Below are 21,273 nucleotides of genomic sequence, written 5' to 3' on the forward strand. Positions count from 1 at the left end.
GAGAAAGGAGAGAGAGAGGGAGAAAGGAGAGAAGAGGGAGAAAGGAGAGAGAGAGGAAGAAAGGAGAGAGATAGGGAGAAAGGAGAGAGATAGGGAGAAAGGAGAGAGATAGGGAGAAAGGAGAGAGATAGGGAGAAAGGAGAGAGATAGGGAGAAAGGAGAGAGATAGGGAGAAAGGAGAGAGATAGGGAGAAAGGAGAGAGATAGGGAGAAAGGAGAGAGATAGGGAGAAAGGAGAGAGATAGGGAGAAAGGAAAGAGAGAGAGAAAGGAAAGAGAGAGAGAAAGGAAAGAGAGAGAGAGAAAGGAAAAAGAGAGAGAGAGAGAGAGGAAGAAAGGAAAGAGAGAGAGAGAGGAAGAAAGGAAGAGAGAGAGAGAGGAAGAAAGGAAAGAGAGAGAGAGAGGAAGAAGGAAAGAGAGAGAGAGAGAGGAAGAAAGGAAAGAGAGAGAGAGAGAGAGGAAGAAAAGAAAAGAGAGATAGAGGGAGAAAGGAAAGAAAACAGAGAGATAGAGGGAGAAAGGAACCAGAGAGAGAGAGGGAGAAAGGAACAGAGAGAGAGGGAGAAAGGAACCAGAGAGAGAGAGAGAGAGAGAGAGAGGAAGAAAGGAAAGAGAGAGAGAAAGGAAGAAAGGAAAGAGAGAGAGAGAGGAAGAAAGGAAAGAGAGAGAGAGAGGGAGAAAGGAAAGAGAGAGAGAGAGGGAGAAAGGAACCAGAGAGAGAGGGAGAAAGGAACCAGAGAGAGAGGGAGAAAGGAACCAGAGAGAGAGGGAGAAAGGAACCAGAGAGAGGGGAAAGGAACCAGAGAGAGTGAGAGAGGAGAAAGGAACCAGAGAGAGAGAGAGAGAGGAACCAGAGAGAGAGAGAGAGGGAGAAAGGAACCAGAGAGAGAGAGAGAGAGAGAGAGGGAGAAAGGAACCAAAGAGAGAGAGAGAGAGGGAGAAAGGAACCAAAGAGAGAGAGAGAGAGGAGAAGGAACCAAAGAGAGAGAGAGAGAGGGAGAAAGGAACCAAAGAGAGAGAGAGAGAGGGAGAAAGGAACCAAAGAGAGAGAGAGAGGGAGAAAGGAACCAAAGAGAGAGTGAGAGAGGGAGAAAGGAACCAGAGAGAGAGAGAGAGGGAGAAAGGAACCAGAGAGAGAGAGAGAGGGAGAAAGGAACCAGAGAGAGAGAGAGAGGGAGAAAGGAACCAGAGAGAGAGAGAGATGGGGGAAAGGAAACAGAGAGAGAGATAAGGGAGAAAGGAAACAGAGAGAGAGATAAGGGAGAAAGGAAACAGAGAGAGAGATAAGGGAGAAAGGAAACAGAGAGAGAGATAAGGGAGAAAGGAAACAGAGAGAGAGATAAGGGAGAAAGGAAACAGAGAGAGAGATAAGGGAGAAAGGAAACAGAGAGAGAGATAAGGGAGAAAGGAAACAGAGAGAGAGAAACGGGAGAAAGGAAACAGAGAGATAAGGGAGAAAGGAAACAGAGAGATAAGGGAGAAAGGAAACAGAGAGAGAGATAAGGGAGAAAGGAAACAGAGAAAGGAAAGAGAGAGGGAGAAAGGAAAGAGAGAGGGAGAAAGGAAAGAGAGAGGGAGAAAGGAAAGAGAGAGAGAGAAAGGAAAGAGAGAGAGAGATAAGGGAGAAAGGAACCAGAGAGAGAGAGATAAGGAGAAAGGAACCAGAGAGAGAGATAAGGGAGAAAGGAACCAGAGAGAGAGATAAGGGAGAAAGGAACCAGAGAGAGAGAGATAAGGGAGAAAGGAACCAGAGAGAGAGATAAGGGAGAAAGGAACCAGAGAGAGAGCGATAAGGGAGAAAGGAACCAGAGAGAGAGCGATAAGGGAGAAAGGAACCAGAGAGAGAGAGAGAGAGAGAGAGAGGGAGAAAGGGACCAGAGAGAGAGATAAGGGAGAAAGGAACCAGAGAGAGATATAAGGGAGAAAGGAACCAGAGAGAGATATAAGGGAGAAAGGAACCAGAGAGAGAGATAAGGGAGAAAGGAACCAGAGAGAGAGAGAGGGAGAAAGGAACCAGAGAGAGAGAGAGAGAGAGGGAGAAAGGAAACAGAGAGAGAGAGATAGAGAGGGAGAAAGGAAACAGAGAGAGAGAGAGGGAGAAAGGAAACAGAGAGAGAGAGAGGGAGAAAGGAAACAGAGAGAGAGAGAGGGAGAAAGGAAACAGAGAGAGAGAGAGGAGAAAGGAAAGAGAGAGAGAGAGAGGGAGAAAGGAAAGAGGGAGAGAGAGAGGGAGAAAGGAAAGAGGGAGAGATAAGGGAGAAAGGAAAGAGAGAGAGATAAGGGAGAAAGGAAAGAGAGAGAGATAAGGGAGAAAGGAAAGAGAGAGAGAGAGATAAGGGAGAAAGGAAAGAGAGAGAGAGATAAGGGAGAAAGGAAAGAGAGAGAGAGATAAGGGAGAAAGGAAAGAGAGAGAGAGATAAGGGAGAAAGGAAAGAGAGAGAGAGATAAGGGAGAAAGGAAAGAGAGAGAGAGATAAGGGAGAAAGGAAAGAGAGAGAGAGATAAGGGAGAAAGGAAAGAGAGAGAGAGATAAGGGAGAAAGGAAAGAGAGAGAGAGATAAGGGAGAAAGGAAAGAGAGAGAGAGATAAGGGAGAAAGGAAAGAGAGAGAGAGATAAGGGAGAAAGGAAAGAGAGAGAGAGATAAGGGAGAAAGGAAAGAGAGAGAGAGATAAGGGAGAAAGGAAAGAGAGAGAGAGATAAGGGAGAAAGGAAAGAGAGAGAGAGATAAGGGAGAAAGGAAAGAGAGAGAGAGATAAGGGAGAAAGGAAAGAGAGAGAGAGATAAGGGAGAAAGGAAAGAGAGAGAAAGATAAGGAGAAAGGAAAGAGAGAGAGAGATAAGGGAGAAAGGAAAGAGAGAGAGAGAAAAGGGAGAAAGGAAAGAGAGAGAGAGAAAGGGAGAAAGGAAAGAGAGAGAGAGAAAAGGGAGAAAGAAAAGAGAGAGAGAGAAAAGGGAGAAAGGAAAGAGAGAGAGAGAAAAGGGAGAAAGGAAAGGGAGAGAGAGAAAAGGGAGAAAGGAAAGAGAGAGAAAAAGGGAGAAAGGAAAGAGAGAGAGAGAAAAGGGAGAAAGGAAAGAGAGAGAGAGAGAAAAGGGAGAAAGGAAAGAGAGAGAGAGAGAAAAGGGAGAAAGGAAAGAGAGAAAGAGAAAGGGAGAAAGGAATGAGAGAGAGAGAAAAGGGAGAAAGGAATGAGAGAGAGAGAGAGAGAGGGAGAAAGGAAACAGAGAGAGAGAGAGGGAGAAAGGAAACAGAGAGAGAGAGAGGGAGAAAGGAAAGAGAGAGAGAGAGAGAGGGAGAAAGGAAAGAGAGAGAGAGAGAAGAGGGAGAAAGGAAAGAGAGGGAGAGATAAGGGAGAAAGGAAAGAAGAGAGAGATAAGGGAGAAAGGAAAGAGAGAGAGAGATAAGGGAGAAAGGAAACAGAGAGAGATAAGGGAGAAAGGAAACAGAGAGAGATAAGGGAGAAAGGAAACAGAGAGAGAGATAAGGGAGAAAGGAAAGAGAGAGAGATAAGGGAGAAAGGAAAGAGAGAGAGAGATAAGGGAGAAAGGAAAGAGAGAGAGAGAGATAAGGGAGAAAGGAAAGAGAGAGAGAGAGATAAGGGAGAAAGGAAAGAGAGAGAGAGAGATAAGGGAGAAAGGAAAGAGAGAGAGAGAGATAAGGGAGAAAGGAAAGAGAGAGAGAGAGATAAGGGAGAAAGGAAAGAGAGAGAGATAAGGGAGAAAGGAAAGAGAGAGAGATAAGGGAGAAAGGAAAGAGAGAGAGATAAGGGAGAAAGGAAAGAGAGAGAGATAAGGGAGAAAGGAAAGAGAGAGAGATAAGGGAGAAAGGAAAGAGAGAGAGAGATAAGGGAGAAAGGAAAGAGAGAGAGAGATAAGGGCGAAAGGAAAGAGAGAGAGAGATAAGGGAGAAAGGAAAGAGAGAGATAAGGGAGAAAGGAAAGAGAGAGATAAGGGAGAAAGGAAAGAGAGAGAGAAAAGGGAGAAAGGAAAGAGAGAGAGAGAAAAGGGAGAAAGGAAAGAGAGAGAGAGAAAAGGGAGAAAGGAATGAGAGAGAGAGAGAAAAGGGAGAAAGGAAAGAGAGAGAGAGAGAAAAGGGAGAAAGGAAAGAGAGAAATAAAAGGGAGAAAGGAAAGAGAGAAAGAAAAGGGAGAAAGGAAAGAGAGAAATAAAAGGGAGAAAGGAAAGAGAGAAATAAAAGAGAGAAAGGAAAGAGGGAAATAAAAAGAGAGGAAAAAGAGAGAGTGTAGTAAAAAGCAGAATGGGGAGTAAAGAGAGAAAGATGGTGGAGAAAGAAGAGAGATGGGGAAGAAAGAAAAAAGAGGGGGGAGAAAGAAAAAAGAGAGGGGAAAGAAAGAAGAGAGGGGAAAGAAAGAAAAAAGAGGAGGAAGAAAGAAGAGAGATGGGGGAAGAAAGAAGAGAGATGGGGGAAGAAAGAAGAGAGATGGGGGAAGAAAGAAAAAAGAGAGGGGGAAGAAAAAAGAGGGGAGGAAAAAGTTGAGGAAAAGAAAAAAGATGAAGATGGACAAAGAAATATGAGAGAGTAGAAACAAGAGAAAGAGAAGAATGAAAAAAAAGAGAGGTAGATGAAAGAAAAAGACTATATTATGACATCACAATGTATTCTGAAATCCTCTACTTTGAAATATTGTAAATAAAATGTTTTCAATTAATAATAATTTTCTATTCCTTGTATAAACATAATTTTCAACTAATATCCAAGTTAACAAATTATAGAAATAAGAAACATACATGTTTGTTCGGATTTTTCTCGTTTGGGTTTTTTCTGTTTTCTATTTTTCAGTTCTTCTTTGAGACGCAGAATTTCCTTCAGTCTTCCGGGAAAATAATCATCGTCTTCATTTTTTGGAGCTTTGTTCAACATTTTTTTCTTGTCATAACTGAAAAAAAAAAAAAAAAAATCATAATTTATATATATACTAGCGAGGGGTACCTGGCGTTGCCCGGGTGTTTGTAGGGGTGTGTGGTGTTAAATAAAAAAGAAACCCGGGGGGGGGGGGGGGGGGTTAGGATCGAAGCCGAACCCGAGGCGAAGTTTGAAAATAAAATCGGCCAGCCAGAAGTGAAAGATGTTTGAAAGTCGTCGAGCGTTACGACGATGACGATGTAAGCATTGTTATAAGCGAAGTAAGAAAAGAAAACGTTTTAATTAAGGGGGGGGGGGGTAAAACACAAATTAAAACAGAAAAACGAACGAACGTTATGTGAAAAATGGCTTCAATAATACAGGGTTCAATATTTAAATGTAAAAAATCAAAAAAAAAAAAAAAAAAAGACATCTCACACCACGATTCGAACCCAAAACGTTTAGATAATGAACCAAGCCGTTAACTACCTACGCTAAAGCGGCGTATATAAAGTTTGTTCGGTTTATCAACTATTTAAAGTAAATCAGGTCACGACATCATGACGTCATCTGACGCATGCGTTGTTGACCCTCCCCCCTGTCGAATCTGTCTAGACATCTCTCTCTCTCTCACTTCATCTGCCTTACTCTAAAGACTGGAAAATGGCGTCTGACTGTTTTTATTTTTAAAAACTTTGTTCGTTAATATTTTTTGTAAGCATATTTTTTTTTTTTTTTTACTTCACATGTTTGGCTTATTATTTTTCGTTTAACTATCAAGTCTAACTATTTTGAATGTGGTAATAACTTTGGTAACGTTGCCATAGCGTAGAAGTTCATAGTTTAGCTTTAATTAATTTTTTTTTACCGATAACAACATTTGTAAATTGTAAATTAAGACCGCCATTAGAGGTTGCTGACGTCAAGATCACGTGACATGACTCAGCGTGTTTTAAATACAAGTTGACCCAAAATAAACGGGCGCGTGTATACTTTATGTAGAAGAGTTAGCGACCGTATTTTTTGGGGCAGTTATAAATCGATTTAAAAATATGTAATGTTTAACATTAAAATGTCACTTTTTTTTGGGCCCCCCCCCCCTGCAGAAAATCGATCAGTTGACGCACTTCTGATGGTCACTTTGGGCCAATTTTTCGATATTTGTCGTCCGGAACGTGGGGCTTTCATATGAGACCAAGTTGTGTCTGTCGAAAGTTTTTAGCAGACACACAAACATACACACAAACAAACACACATACATTTTCGCTTTTATATATATATATATATATATATATTAGGTTGGATATCGCTTTCTAACATTCTCACACATGTTACTTTTATAAATGACTAGCATGGGTGTCTGGCATTGCCCAGGTAATTGTAGGTGTGTGTGGAGGAAAAATAGGCAGGCTCGAACCCGTAATCTTGAGGTGAAGGTGAAAAAGAAAGTGAAAAAAAATCCTGAGACGTTACCGCTGTGCCAAGAGGCGAGGGGAAGTGAAAAGCATTGGAATTTAGCAATTAAAAAGTTAAGTGAATGAGTTTACACAGGTGCATAAATTTAACAAGGTCAAACATCACGCCATAGGGGAATGAAATCCCGCACTTCACTTTGGCTGCAAGCTAGTTAAGCTTTACGCTCCACAAGATGTTGGGGAAAACCACCTCCCGATAAGTCGATCTAAATAAATGTAGACGCGACCTCCCTTCGCAAATCATAGATATTATAATCTAAGGAGTATATAAAAGTTCTAAGAGGCGGTACCCCCCCCCCAAAAAAAAGCCTTTGCCGAACATACAAAAAAATTACACACGCACACATTTTTCGCTTATATAATACCGATTTCTAAATAAATTCATTGCTATATATAGCCATGTTATATGTCATTTTGAAGCACATTTTTCGCTCTATCGAACCATGTAATTCATTACCATTCTCAATCTCTTCATTTTTTTGCAGTCTTCTAGACAGCATGGACAAAATTTTCTTGTTCCAGTTCAAACTAGGCCAAAAAGCTACCGAGACAGTTCATGATATCAATGATGTGTTTGGCCCAGAAACCACTAACGAACTGTGGTATAATGGTGCTTCAAGAAATTTTGCAGGTGACGAGAGCCTCAAAGATCAAGACAGTCACTGCTAGCCGACTGCAGTTGATAACGAACATTTGAATAGGTATCCAAAACCAAAATTTTATTTTCATTATATCTAAAAAAAATTGTGGTCATATAGATTTTTGTAAACCACAAACAAAAGTACGAAATTTATTTTGGTAGCTCAATTAGCCATCAAGTTATGGTCGTTCAAAGTTTGTCGGGAAGTTGAAAATTTACTATCATGGTCCAGAAACCAAATTTCATAGTATATAACTAAAAATGTAAGCTACTAACAAGTGAAAAATCCTTATGAATGTAATGTCATCTTGTGGTAAATGAAAATTAATACTAATGAAAGCAATAATTAGATGAAACCAACCTAAACACTAGGTAAAATCCCACTACCAACGTGGAAAAAAGTGCAAATATGACACGGAAGTGCAACTTTTGACTGTTCATATCAATTTCATTTCAATAGCTAATGTATTGAATCTTCTTAGTATGATTCATAACACATTAGAGACCAAGATAATTTTTTCTTTTAATTATAAATTGATAAAACTACTCAATCATGTAAAAGCAGTCAAACAGATAATTTGGCAAAAAAGGGTTAAAAAAAAGGAGTCAAAAGTATACGTTACTGAAATTGCTGTAAAAATGTAACCATTGAAGGTAGAAGCTTAAAACTTTGCAACTTTACTAATTTTGGGGTGAGGAATTCAAATAACAAAACTTTTTGCCACAGAAATATTTTTACTTTGGGAAATTTAAACTTGCTAAAAAAGAACCAACAACAATCAGATTTAGAAATTTGTTATACAAAAATCACAAAAAGACAAGTAAACAAGATATTTTATAGGCAGAGGTCTTACTACAATTCCTTTCCTTGTTGATTTTCTCTGAATTCTTTCATAAGCTTCTGCTACTATGATACTATAAAGGATACATCCTTTTTAAACATGGAACACAGAGGTAGATCTGATACAAATGTACGGAAGCTATCCCAGTCAGCCATAGAGTATTGATATACTATACGATGGAGAGGTACATCTGAGGACTTATTACATTTCATTTTTATCTTAACTGAGTGGTCAGAAGATCCAAGTGTAGACAGAACGGAAGCTGAACACAGTTCAGGGCAAGTTGTGAGAAAAAGGTCTAGGAGACTTGCATACTGGTCGTCAGTATCGGGAACACGGGTGGGTTTGTGAACAATCTGAGTGAGGTCATAAGCAATGGAGAAATCATCACAGAACCTCCCCTCATCATCTGTCTTTTTTGAGTGGGTTAACCATTCCACATTGTGAATACTGAAGTCTCCACAGACATGAATATTAGCTGAAGGATAAGCAGATAGGACGTGGTCAATTTTCTCAGATATATATATATGTTAATGAAAAACATTCCTGTTTTCATTGATTTCATCGAAACATTTTCAATTAAATAATTACAGATATATGTTCTCTTTCACTTTCTTCATCTACTTTTTTTCATAGTTCTTTCCGGAAATAATTAATATCTAGTTTAATGTTTTTGTTATTTATTTCTAACTTCAGTTATAATTTAAAATACTGATTTCTCCCTCAGATTTTAACGACAGGCGCGCAAAAAAAAAAAAAAAAATGGCATCTCCATTTCCGGCAATAAATTGTAGAAGTATCATCTCGAAAATTATTAAATAAACAAAAAAAAAAAAAAAAAAATGATTTTTACAGTGAAATTAATTTTTTCATTTATGCGCCACGTGCACATAACTTAATTATAGGGTTTGTATTACTGTACACATAAAATCGAAAAGGTTGTTAAAAAACAAATATATAACAAATAAATGTTATCCAAGGCAAGATAAGTTACTTTTCTACCTAACTGGATAATTTTCTAGTGTTTTTATTTAATGTAGCATGTTTATTCAGCTCGAAAAACATACAGTGTTTACCGATGTATTGGAAAATTTAAAATGGCGCCCGATTCTCTCTTTGGCACAATAAGCTTTGGAAAAGGAGTTATAAATAAAAAACTAGACAAAATACTGTTAAAAACTCGCTCAATGTATGTTACCGTAATATAGACTGACATATATTCGGCGGGTTTTTAACAGTATTTTGCACATTTTTTTTATTTTAAACTCCTTTTCCCAAACTTACCGTGTCAAAGAGAGAGTCGGGCGCCATTTCAAATTTTTGCACAGTAGTACAAACCCTAATTATATTTTCAGTTATTATTTTTTAAGTAATGTACAGTAAAATTAAAAATTAATTTAACAAAATCTTCAAATTTATCAAAAACGCCCGACAGAACATGAACAAAAAAAATGCACATTTTTATGTGAAATTAATTTTTTTATTTACACATGACTTTTTGCACGCAACTTAAAACTTAGCTATATTTTGTTAATTTTTTTTTTTTTTTAAATAATGTAGCTATACAGTCTAATAAAAAAAAAATAATTTAACAAAATGTTAGATATATCAAAAACGCCCGACAGAACATAAGAGAAATAAATAAACAAAAAAATGAGGCACACTTTTTAAAATGAAAAAAATTTTCCGTCAGTCACACGCAACTAAAAATGAGATATCACAAGTTGAAGTTGAGGGAAATTTAACTTTTTTTTTACCAGTTTTCGCATCCTAAACTAGGCTAGTTTGGGATACCTAATTTGAAAGCCTTAATTGAAGCGGATCCTCACAAAACCACACGAGAAGTTGCTATTGAACTCAAGGTCAACCAGTCAACAGTCATTTGGCATTTAAAGCACAGGAAGTAAAAAAGTTGGATAACTGGGTGCCGCATGAATTGAACGATAATCAAAAAAATTGTCATTTTGAGGGGTTTTCTATGCTCCTTCTGCGCAACAAAAACAACCCATTTCTCGAGTGGATTGTGATGTGTAATGAGAAGTGGATCCTCTACGATGACCGGCGACGTTCGGCACAGTGGTTGGATTCCAAAGAAGCTCCACAACACTTCCCGAAGTAGAAATTGCATAAAAAAAGGTTATAGTGACTGTTTGGTGGTCTGTGTCCGGTCTCATCCATCATAGCTTTTTGAATCTGGGCAAAATGATTACGGTGGAAAAGTACTGTCGACAAATTGACAAAATGCACCAGAAGATCCAATGTATGTACCCGAGATTGGTCAATATGAAGGGACCAATTCTCCTCCATGATAATGCTCGCTCGCATGTTGCTCAACTAACCTGCAGAAGCTGAACGAATTAGGCTACGAGATTCTGCCTCATCCGCCATATTCACCGAACCTCTCGCCCACCAATTATCACTTTTACAAGCATCTCAACAACTTCCTACACAAAAAATGCTTCAAAAGCCAAGATGGTGCCAAATCGGCCTTTAATGACTTCATCGCTTCCAGAACTCCGGATTTCTATGCAAATGGGATAAATAAACTTGTTTTTTGTTGGCAATAATGTGCCAATTCTAATGGGTTTTTTTTTTCGATTAATAAAGTTTATTATGAAAGGAGTTATGATCTAGCAGTATCAGAATTTTTGTAGGAATTTTTGACACCCCTAACACGAAACTGCGAATACAATATAAAAATCTCGTAATTTCTCTGTTAAAAGTGGGTTATTTATTTTCTTTATGGATTATACTTCCAAAATAAACTATTACAGTTGTTTTAAAAGTAATAAAAATTTTTTTTTTTTTTTTTTTTAAAACAGTAATGAATTTTCCGAACTCAATATTTTTCAATTTTTAAACTCAATATTTTTCAATTTTTAAATTTTAAAAATCTATCAAAATTTTTCTATTGATTCTATTTTTACGATATTTTCAGGGTCAATGTGAAATTTTATGTTCTTTCCAATAAACCGAATATAATATTTTAGACAAACGTTTTTTTTAAATTCACGCCCCCCCAAGTGTCACCCATTTTCAACTTTCTCTTAAAAAGTAAATAATTAATTTATGTCGTGGAGTTTAATATATCACAAATTGAAGAGAAAAGGTCAATAAATAATATATTCAAATTTAAAACAAAAAAAAAAATCCCTTTTTTAGAAATTTACCTGTAAAGTCCGAAGTTTAAAACCTTATTTTATAAGAACACATTGTTTTTTTTTTTGTCTTTTTTTTTTTTTTTAATGAAACCTTGGTCCTTGCTCCTTTAATTGAAAAAAAAATTAGGGCTTGAATTACATTTTTCGAGGAGTTATAAGCTTGGAAAGACAGGGGGTCGAATAATTCACGCCTCTCATTTTGAAATGTCTATTAAAAAGTAAATAATTAATTTATGTCGTGGAGCTTTATATATCACAAATTGAAGAGAAAAGGTCAATAAATAATATATTCAAATTTAAAACAAAAAAAAAATCGCTTTTTTAGAAGTTTACCTGTAAAGTCCGAAGTTTAAAACCTTTTTTAAAAAAAAAAAAAACACATTGTTTTTTTTTTGTTTGTTTTTTTTTAATAAAACCTTGGTCCTTGCTCCTTTAATTGAAAAAAAAAATTAGGGCTTGAATTACATTTTTCGAGGAGTTATAAGCTTGGAAAGATGGGGTGGAATTATTCACTATTTTCATAAAATTTCTGACACTGCTAGTTATGATCTTTTGAAGTTGAATGCCAAAAAGCAACATTATTTTTGCCCCAACCTAATATATATATATATATATATATATATATATAATTCAGTTTTACGATTATTTTAATTAAATTTATTACATAAATTATAATTTTTTATTGTCATTTAATTATTTTTCATTAATCTTACTTAATTTTAATATAAAATTTCCCTTTGTAATATTTTATTATAATTTGTTCAAATACAGTTAAAGATCGATAACTCAGTTTAAAATTTAAATGAGTTGTTTCCCTTTATCAAAACCTAGTTATATTAAACGATTTTTCTTATCTATATTGATAAATAGTATAGATATCTAGTTTTTTTAATTTTTTTATTATATATTATTTATTTATTAATCCAATTTGTGCTATGAATTGAATTATATTATTTATTTAAATTAAACATTAACATTTAAAACATTTTAGTATAAAGTAGTCTATACTTATAAGTTTTATTTATCAATAATCTAAGTCAAATCATAATATTCAAATGAACAATTAGCTGGTATGACTATTAGTTATCTTTACATAATTATAATTCATCTACTCTAATTTATTGAATTCAAATATATCCTAATCTTTATTATTTTTAATTGTATATTAATATAGTGAAATTAGATCACATACTTAATTTATTTTAAATTTTATCCATAAATTCTTAAGTAATAATAAAATTCTTTGATATCTTAAGATATTCTTTTGTATTAATATTATTTAATTGTTATTACAGGGTGACCCAAAAAAAACAAAAACAAAATGGAGGTCATCTAGAACATATGCTTTAGAACGGAGAAAAAAAGGCTAAAGACCCTAGTGTTTTGATGTGATGTTTCAATATAGTAAACTAGTTTCATTTCATTTGGACAAAACACTAAGAAACAGGGCCTAATTAGGGTTGAGGCCCGTTTTTTTGGGGGGGGGGAGGGTCACCCTGTATAAAAAACATTTTACTTCAATCTATCATATATTCATTAATTTATTTGTATATTATGTTCAATTTTATAATTTATTTTAATTTTTATCCATTAGTAAAAAAAATTAATTTTTATTTTAATTTGAGCTATTACATATTTATAAACTTATTAGGTTATTATTACATTTTATTTACTTGATTACTGCCATTTTATTTATCTATTTTTTTATTTTAATTATTTTACTTTAAAAATTAACTTTTTTTTTCTCTGTAGTTATTATATTCTAATATTCTTCAATCAAGTATTAATAATTATTTCCCAAACTAGTTAAATTGTTTGGTACATTTTTTTATTATTTAACTAGCGGGGGTACCCGGCGTTGCCCGAGTGTTTGTTTCTGGGGGGGGGGGGAGTTTTAAAAAATGTTATGGTAGGTAAGTAGGAAGGATCAAACCTGGAGTCATGAGTAAAAGTAGGAAAATTAAGTGTGAAAAAAAAAAAAAAAAAAACATCTGCAACGTTAACAGTTCGTCCATTCCAGTTGTTTAGGGAAAAAAAAAAAAAAAAAAAAAAAAACGACTATGGTAGGTCGGTGCGAACGTGAAAATATAATGTGAATTGTCCAGCACGCTAACCACTACGCCACAGAGCACTGTAGCTTAGTTTAGTGATTTTAAATAACTTCACATGAAAGAACTACGAAGCCAAACCGGTGTTCTCTTCTCAACTGTTCCTTGTGAACGATCCCCAAACGGTGTTAAGTGGTGGCAGGGGGAGGAGGAATTTATTAGAGAGAAAATATTTTACCACTTCCATCGATCTTAACCGATTTTGGCCGTGACTTCTCAGCAGAAAAAGTATAGAAATCTAAGATTATCGAGGAATTTGAGAAATAATAAGCCTATAACACACCTCAGATATTGTTCTGCCGTTTGTGCATATTATATTTGCATGAAATATCTTGATTTTTAATCCTATTAAGGTCAAAATCCCACGGGAAAAAATGAGTTCATTTTATTTATATAGAAGATTTGAAGAAATCCTAATTCTACTTTTATTTGTGTTTAATTTCTGTATTTTATTTATTTTAATGATCTATTTTTTATTTTAATTATTTTGGAAGCTTTACTTTAAAAATTAACTTTTTTCTCCCTGTAATTATTATATTCTAATATTCTTCAATCAAGTATCTTTAATCATATAATATTATTTTAATTAATTAAATGAGTATTTAAAATAATATTTAATCATTTAATTCTTATTTTGCTTTTAATTTAGGATTTTGTATTACTACTATTTAAATGTTATTATTATCAACAAATATTTTACTTCAATCTATAATATATTCATTAAATAATTTGTATATTATGTTCAATGTTTTAATAATTTATTTTAATTCATATCCATTAATAAAAAAATTAATTTTTATTTTAAATTTGAGCTATTATATATTTATTCAGCTTAATATTAAATTTCATTTACTTAATAATTACTATTTTATTTATTTTATTGATCTATTTTTTTATTTTAATTATTTTGGAAGCTTTACTTGAAAAATTAACTTTTTTTTCACCCTGTAATTATTATACAAGTTAGAAAAGCATTTCATCCAAGGCATGAAAATTGTTAAACAAAATGTTTTTATTATAGGCTTTAAAAATAAAGGTACAAGATTCAATTTGAAATTTATTCATCTTCAAAGTGTACTTTTATAAATTTTACAAAGTAAGGTATACAATTTTAATACCTTACTTTGTAAAATTTATAAAAGTGCACTTTGAAGATAAATAAATTTCAAATTGAATCTTGTACCTTTATTTTTAAAGCCTATAGTAAAAACATTTTGTTTAACAATTTTCATGCCTTGGATGAAATGCTTTTCTAACTTGTATCCTATCTTTTTAAGATTATATTTTATTTAATTCATTAATTTGGATTTAAAAAAAGATGAATGTGATTTTGTATGTATTTCTCCTCACTCCACAACTCTTTTTTGCAACTCTCTCTTTGTCATACATGCTTGAATAATAAGAAAATCTGAATTTTTTTTAACAAAAACTTTAAAATAACTTTTTTAGATTAATTTTTTTAAAACTTCTTTCAGAATAGAAAATCTTTACAATTTAATAAGAAACATATTTCATATAGGTTTCATCAAAAATATTCAGTAGATAACAAAAAAAATAGAGATGAAAATTTCAAAAGGAGTGTATAACTGGTTACGCTCAATAGTAGTCCTCGCTAGCGAAAGACTTTGTTATTGTTATTCTATTATTATTTAAAATATTTTGTGTCCTGCGATTTTGCATGAGGACTAATTCTAATATTCTTCAATCAAGTATCTTTAATCATTTCCCAAACTAGCCCAACACATGCAGGATTCTATGGACAAATTTATCTTTAGCTGACCTTTGACAACTAAACATCTTCGTTTACTAGCCAAACCCACGTGATTTTTGGTATATGACATCTTCGTTTCATGACCAGTATGTAAATCAAAGATTTTTCTGTGTTTTTTTTTAATAAGTGTAATTCTAAATATACACTAAATTTTATGTTGATACTTGAAGGTATAAACATTCTAATTTCTTCGGGTGTTTTTTTTAAACAACCTTCATTAAACTTTGTTTAAATAATTTAACTTTGTTTTATATATATAAAAAAATTGGAAATATATTTTTCACTCAGTAGTGAGCTTTAGAAAATTGTCAATGAAAGAAATACAATCGCCAAAAGATAAGCGTTTCATTATTTCTAGTCACCACTTTGAAACATCACTCACAAATGTGAATGTTTCAATCGCAATGTAGAGCCCTGCTAGTTAAATTGTTTGGTAAAATTTTTATTTAACTAAAATAAATCTAAATTCCACTTATTTGTGTTTAAAAGTACACTACTCATATAATAATATATTATTTTAATTAATGAAACGATTATTTAAAATAATATTTAATTCTTATTTTACTTTTAATTTGGGATTGTTTAACGTTATTTTAACATATTTTGTATTCTCTCACCCTCCCATTTACTTCTTTCTTTTTTTATTTGAAATTTTAATTTAAACTCATATTTAACATGTATAAATGTTGCAATTAAACTAGCAGTTAGAATATTTAAAGCTCCACTAGGTGTGTCAGAAATTTCGTGAAAACTATTGAATAATGCCACCCCGTCTTTCCAAGCTTATAACTCCTCGAAAAATGTAATTCAAGCCCTATTTTTTTTTTTTTTTCAATTAAAGGAGCAAGGACCAAGGTTTCATTTAAAAAAAAAACAAAAACACTTTGAAACAATTTGAATATATTATTTATTGATCTTCAATAATTCAATTATTGATCTTCAATTTCTGATATATAAAACTTTGGTGAGTAAATTAATTATTTACTTTTTAATAGACACTTGAAAATGGGGGGGGCGTGAAATAAAATGAAAACGTTTGTCTAAAATATTATATTCGGTTTATTGGAAAGAGCATAAAATTTCACATTGACCTTGAAAATATCGTAAAAATAGAATCAATAGAAAAATTTTGATAGATTTTTAAAGTTTAAAAATTGAAAAATACTGAGCTTGTAAAATTCAATTAATTTCATTACTGTTTTTAAAAAAAAAAAAAAAAATTATTTCTATTACTTTTAAAACAACTTTAATAGTTTATTTTGGATAATCCATAATAGTTTATTTTGGATAATCCATTTAATAGTTTATTTTGGATAATCCATAAAGAAAATAAACAATCCACTTTTAAAAGAGAAATTACGAGTTTTTTTATATTTTATTCGCAGTTTCGTGTTAGGGGTGTCAAAAATTCCTACAAAAATTCTGATACACCTAAAACTTTACGCCCTCAATTCTGCATGTTAATTTGATAGTTTAATATATTTTAACCTATAATACCAAAATAAAATTATTAACGTTTAATCAACGTAAAAAAAAAAAAAAAAAAAAAAAAAAATTAAACTTTGTATTCAATTTTGTTTGAATTGAATATTTTTGGAATTTTTTTTTTCCGATGCTAAAATAGGACATTACTGTGATATTCGTTTACAGCATAATAGAAAACATGTAAAAGTCGACATTGAGTTGGAAAGAAAGTAAAAATTTACCCTTACCCCCTTTTTTAAACGGGAATAATCACTGGTAACGTGAGAGTGTCGCAATATTTTTCTCGGTGGATGGTCACAAAATACGTGTTCAATTTAATAGAACGTTCTAATTGAAAACTGACGTCCGACGATTAAAGTTATAAAAATATTTTTTTCAACATTTTCTTTTTAATCTGAAAGTTAAGTTTGTAATCGATAAGATGAACGTGAAAAAAGGGGAAAAATGTGTAAATTGTAGAATTTAGAGGTGGGCCGTGGGGGTCGATTATCTAAACGTCCGCCAGTAATTACAAAAAGTAGTTATTTATAGTTAAAAGTAATTTTTACGGAAAATTGGGTAAAATTGTATTTTTCTTAAACTTTATAAAGTAGACAGTAGGAGTCTACACACAGGGGGCATAACTCCAAAACGAATATTTTTGATTATTTGTGTCATGGCTGCAATATTTGTTGTCTATAGCGATAGACTTTTTTTTACTCAAAACACAATAGCAGTTCAGAAGCAGTTGTTCTACTTGATGGATTTTCGTAATTTTTGGATATATTACTATTTTCGACATGACAATTAAGTACGTAATATTGTTTTTGCTTAAAACGATATATTTAAAAAATCGATTTGTCACCTGCATCTTAATAAGCACCAACACTATAAAGCACCAATAATAAACTAGACAAAATACAGTTAGAAATTCGCTCAATATATGTTACCATGACATATAGGCACCGCCAAAATTGGGGGGGCAGGTCAGTACTTTTTGACGGACCGTCTTTTTAAAAATCTACCAAAAATCAGGTAATTATCCGATCAATACGAAATTTTCAGCGATTATTAGGAGAAGAATGAACTTTATAACAGTGTACTTATTTTTCATAAACGATATTTATATATATATTTTTTTTTGCTTACAAAACCCCCCCTTGTTTTGAAGTGGGAACAAATATGCTTAAAATAATCATCTGAAACTGACCAAAACATATTGTGTTGTTGTAAGGGACAGAATTATAGATTAAAAAAGAAAAAAAAAAAAAAAATTGTTTGCATACCTTATTTTGACGTCTGAATATCAGAACTTCGATTGTGTTTGATTATCCCGCTTTTGAGTTTTGAAGTGTGAAATTCGGTGAATATGTTAAGTAAAATAATTAATTTAAGTTAAGCAAAACAAAAAAAAAAAAATTTTAATATTTATACGAAAAAAGCCATTTTAAAATTTTTGATAAATAAATTAACAATTTTTTTTTAGCGAGCCGAATAATGCATGACCATTATTAAACAGGGCATGCTTTGAATAATCGATACAAAAAAAAAAAAATTCGATAAATGTTGTGCCCTTTGTGTTAAAAATAGCATCATTTTTTTCGATCCCGTTTGAAAACGTTTGCCGCCTTTCGACTACGGTGGACCAAACGCGCTGAAATAATTGTTTTTTATTCTGCTTTAAATTGCCCCCCCCCCCCATTTTGAGGAGTCTGGCCCCCACACACATACACATTAAAAACCAAACTCATACAAATGGTCACCCATCTGGTACTGGCCAGCCTCAGCTTTATAATACATTGAAATTTTCGTCACTGAAAAATAAGTTTTTTTGGCCTGTTTGTTCTTCCATAGTTTTCTTCTTATAATCCGCAAACGTAAACAGAGTCGATCTCGACTCTACATGGACGCGAAATATTTGGTTACCTATATGAATAAGTGGAATTATTTGAAATTCAGATACTTATATTATAATATTTTTGCATATTCTCTTAGAAAATCATCCTAAATCTTAGTTAGACAATAAATAAATAAATTAATTATTTCAAAAACCTTTTTTTTTAAATATTTAAGTACGTTTTTTGTGCAAGACAAAAAATGTCAATTGTTAACTTTTTGGGAAAATTTAACATTTAAAATTGAATTAAAAATAGTAGAAAAAGTTTTACATTATTCTGTTTTCTATATGATAAAATTCAGGGTTTTATCTTTCTGGAAAAAAAAAGTTACTCAGAAATAATGGATTTTAATAAATGTAATTTAGTTTTAAAAAACAACAACAACTTCATTTTGCGGCCATTTTTGGCGGTGCCTAATGACATAAGTTGACATATATTCGGTGGTTTTTTAATAGTATTTTGTCTAGTTCATTATTTATAATACCTTTTTCCAAACTTACAGTGTTAAAGAGAGAGTCGGGTGCCATTTTGAATTTTCCACTACCTCGGTAAACACTGCATGTTTTTCGAGCTGAATAAACATGCTACATTGAATAAAAACACAAAAAATATATCCAATTTGGTAGAAAAATAACTTATCTTGCCTTTGATAACATTTATTTGTTATATATTTGTTTTTTGACAACTTTTTCGAATCTATGTGTACAGTAATACAAACCCGTTGGTTGTAATTGTGGCCTCATTCCAAACATGTTACATACACAGTGTTCTGGGAGGGGCTACTCTAGAAAGGAACGTCTTAAGTGTTTGTTTTAAGTAATAAATGAATAATAATATAAAAAAAGAAGATATATTACATATTCTTTCTGTCTCCATGATAAAACGGGTCGATGGCTTTGATCTTCTTATGTTTTTTGCCTTTTTGAGCTTTTCCAATCTTTTTCGTCAATATTTCCCGGCTCGCTTTTCCAATAATTCTTTTATTCCCACGAACGGGACTTTTGGGATCTCCTCGGTTCTTCGTTGGGTCGTCACCTCGATTCTTTCGCAGGTCGCCACCTTTCTGACGATTAGTATTATTCTTTCTATTAACATGTTTCGCCATTATTTTAAATTAGCTCTCTCTCTTTTTCGACTTTACACGTGCTTGTCCGGTGTATATTGAAAAACGTCTCCTCTGAAAGTTAGATACGAAACAAGGGAGACAACACGTTCTCTTTTTCTTTTTTTTTTTTTTCTTAAGCCTTCGAAACTAAATTATTAAACATCTATATACCCCTACCCTGACCGCACCGATTCTTTCATATTTTTATCATTCCTATATTAACAAGGCCGCTAGCCATTAGTCGCGTGCTCTCGTGTAATGAATGAATGCGTGAATATAGGATTGACATGAAATTCTTAAAGATAAACTAAAATGACCGAAAAATGGGTTGAAATGACTTAAATAAAAAGTAAATGATTTTAATGAACTTTAATGAACTTAAGGATGAATTGAATGACCTTAAGAATGACTTGAATGCTTAAAAAATAACTGGAATCCTTCAAAAACAACTTGAATGATCTGAAGAATGACTTGGATGGCTTTGAGACTGACTGGTTGTAAAGTGGGTGATCATTTTACATTAAATTAATATAGAAAAGTGATCCCCCACTTTATATCACAAAGTTACAAACATAAGTACAGCATGTAGTAAGAACAGATACTACACTTTGAGATATTAAATCTTTTATTCATGTTAAAAATACAGTCAAAATCAACGATGAACAAAAAACTTACACTTGGATCTTGGCCAAGAAAAACTTAAAAAGCTAAGAACAGCATCTATTAACAACAGACCTTTGATCTTAACCAAAAAGGCCAAGCACAAAAGTGTTACGGACAGACCGACAGACTGACCGACCGACGGAATGACTTATAGAGTCGCTTGCACACGACTAAAAATGGACATTCATTAATTAAAAAGTGTGTTTGTTTTACAATCCACAGAGATTCGAAAAAATTATCAAAAAACAAATATATAACAAATAAATCTTACCAAAGGCAAGATAAGTTAATCTTCTATCTAGCTAGATAAGTTTTTAGTGTTTTTATTTAATGTAAAATGTTTATTCGGTTCAAAAACAAGTAGTGTCGAGCGTTACATGAGCACAAGAAAAATGGCCGCATAAGATCTTTTATATCTTTGAAGGCTCGACAATGAGTAAAAATTAAAAATTATACAGAATACTGTCAGAAATCCAGCCAATAAATGTCACGGGAACATTTATTGGCTGGGTTTCTAACAATATTTTGTATAATTTTTAAGTCATTGTCGAGATTTCAAAGACATGAGACATACTATGCGGCCATTTTTTTTGTGCTTGACACAACTTGTTTTCCAAACAAAATAAATGTTTTACATTAAATAAAAACACTCAAAATTTATCTAGCTAGATAGAACAGTAACTTATCTTGCCTTTGGTCACATTTATTTATTATATATTTGTTTGTTGGCCACTTTTTCGAATCTCTGTGAATTATAGAACAAACCCAAAAGTGCGTTTCAACTAAAAGAAAATCGGTTACATTGAAGCGGTTAGCTCCCAAAATATGCCAAAGTTTTGTCTGATATTCTAAGAGGTGACAGAGCATATTAATTTACTTTTTAATTTGTTTGGCAATTGTGCAGTATAGTTAACAAGAAAAAAAGGGTTAAACAAAATTTGGAGCTTATTTGAAACCAGCGTGAGTGTCCGGCATTGCCCGGGTGTTTGTAGGTGTGTGTTTAGAAAAAAAAATAAAGTGGTGGTAGGCAGGCAGGCTCGAACCCGTGACGCGAAGGCGGAAAAGAAAGTGGAAGAAAACCCGAGTGTTTACCGCTGCGCCATGACGCGACAGAAAGTGTAAAGCATTCAAATTTAGCGATGTTAATCATAACACAATAGCGGATAAGAATTACACATTTAACTCTGGCTGTAGGCCAGTTAAGCTTCCATAGCAGATAAAAATTACGCACTTAACTCTGGCTGTAGGCCAGTTAAGCTTTCAGCTTTCTGTTTCCCCACAATGTTG

The 21,273-nt window shown here is 33.0% G+C and overlaps 1 protein-coding gene across 1 annotated transcript in view; it reads right to left on the bottom strand.

The window, feature by feature from the left end:
* The window catches only part of LOC145258324 (coiled-coil domain-containing protein 137-like), a 62,468-nt gene extending 43,044 nt beyond the window's left edge, over window positions 1–19,424 (bottom strand). Inside the window, exons 1-2 of the mRNA XM_080116419.1 lie at window positions 19,076–19,424; window positions 4,745–4,893 (exon numbers count right to left, since the gene is read on the bottom strand). Of these exons, the coding sequence (XP_079972545.1) occupies window positions 4,745–4,893; window positions 19,076–19,323 (397 nt within the window). The 5' untranslated portion in view covers window positions 19,324–19,424. The remainder of the gene's footprint in view (window positions 1–4,744; window positions 4,894–19,075) is intronic.
* Window positions 19,425–21,273: the final 1,849 nt, after the last annotated feature.

The sequence above is a fragment of the Euprymna scolopes genome, chromosome 33, assembly GCF_053919585.1.
Source record: "Euprymna scolopes isolate OS-2025 chromosome 33, ASM5391958v1, whole genome shotgun sequence".
In the NCBI taxonomy this organism is placed as follows: domain Eukaryota; kingdom Metazoa; phylum Mollusca; class Cephalopoda; order Sepiida; family Sepiolidae; genus Euprymna; species Euprymna scolopes.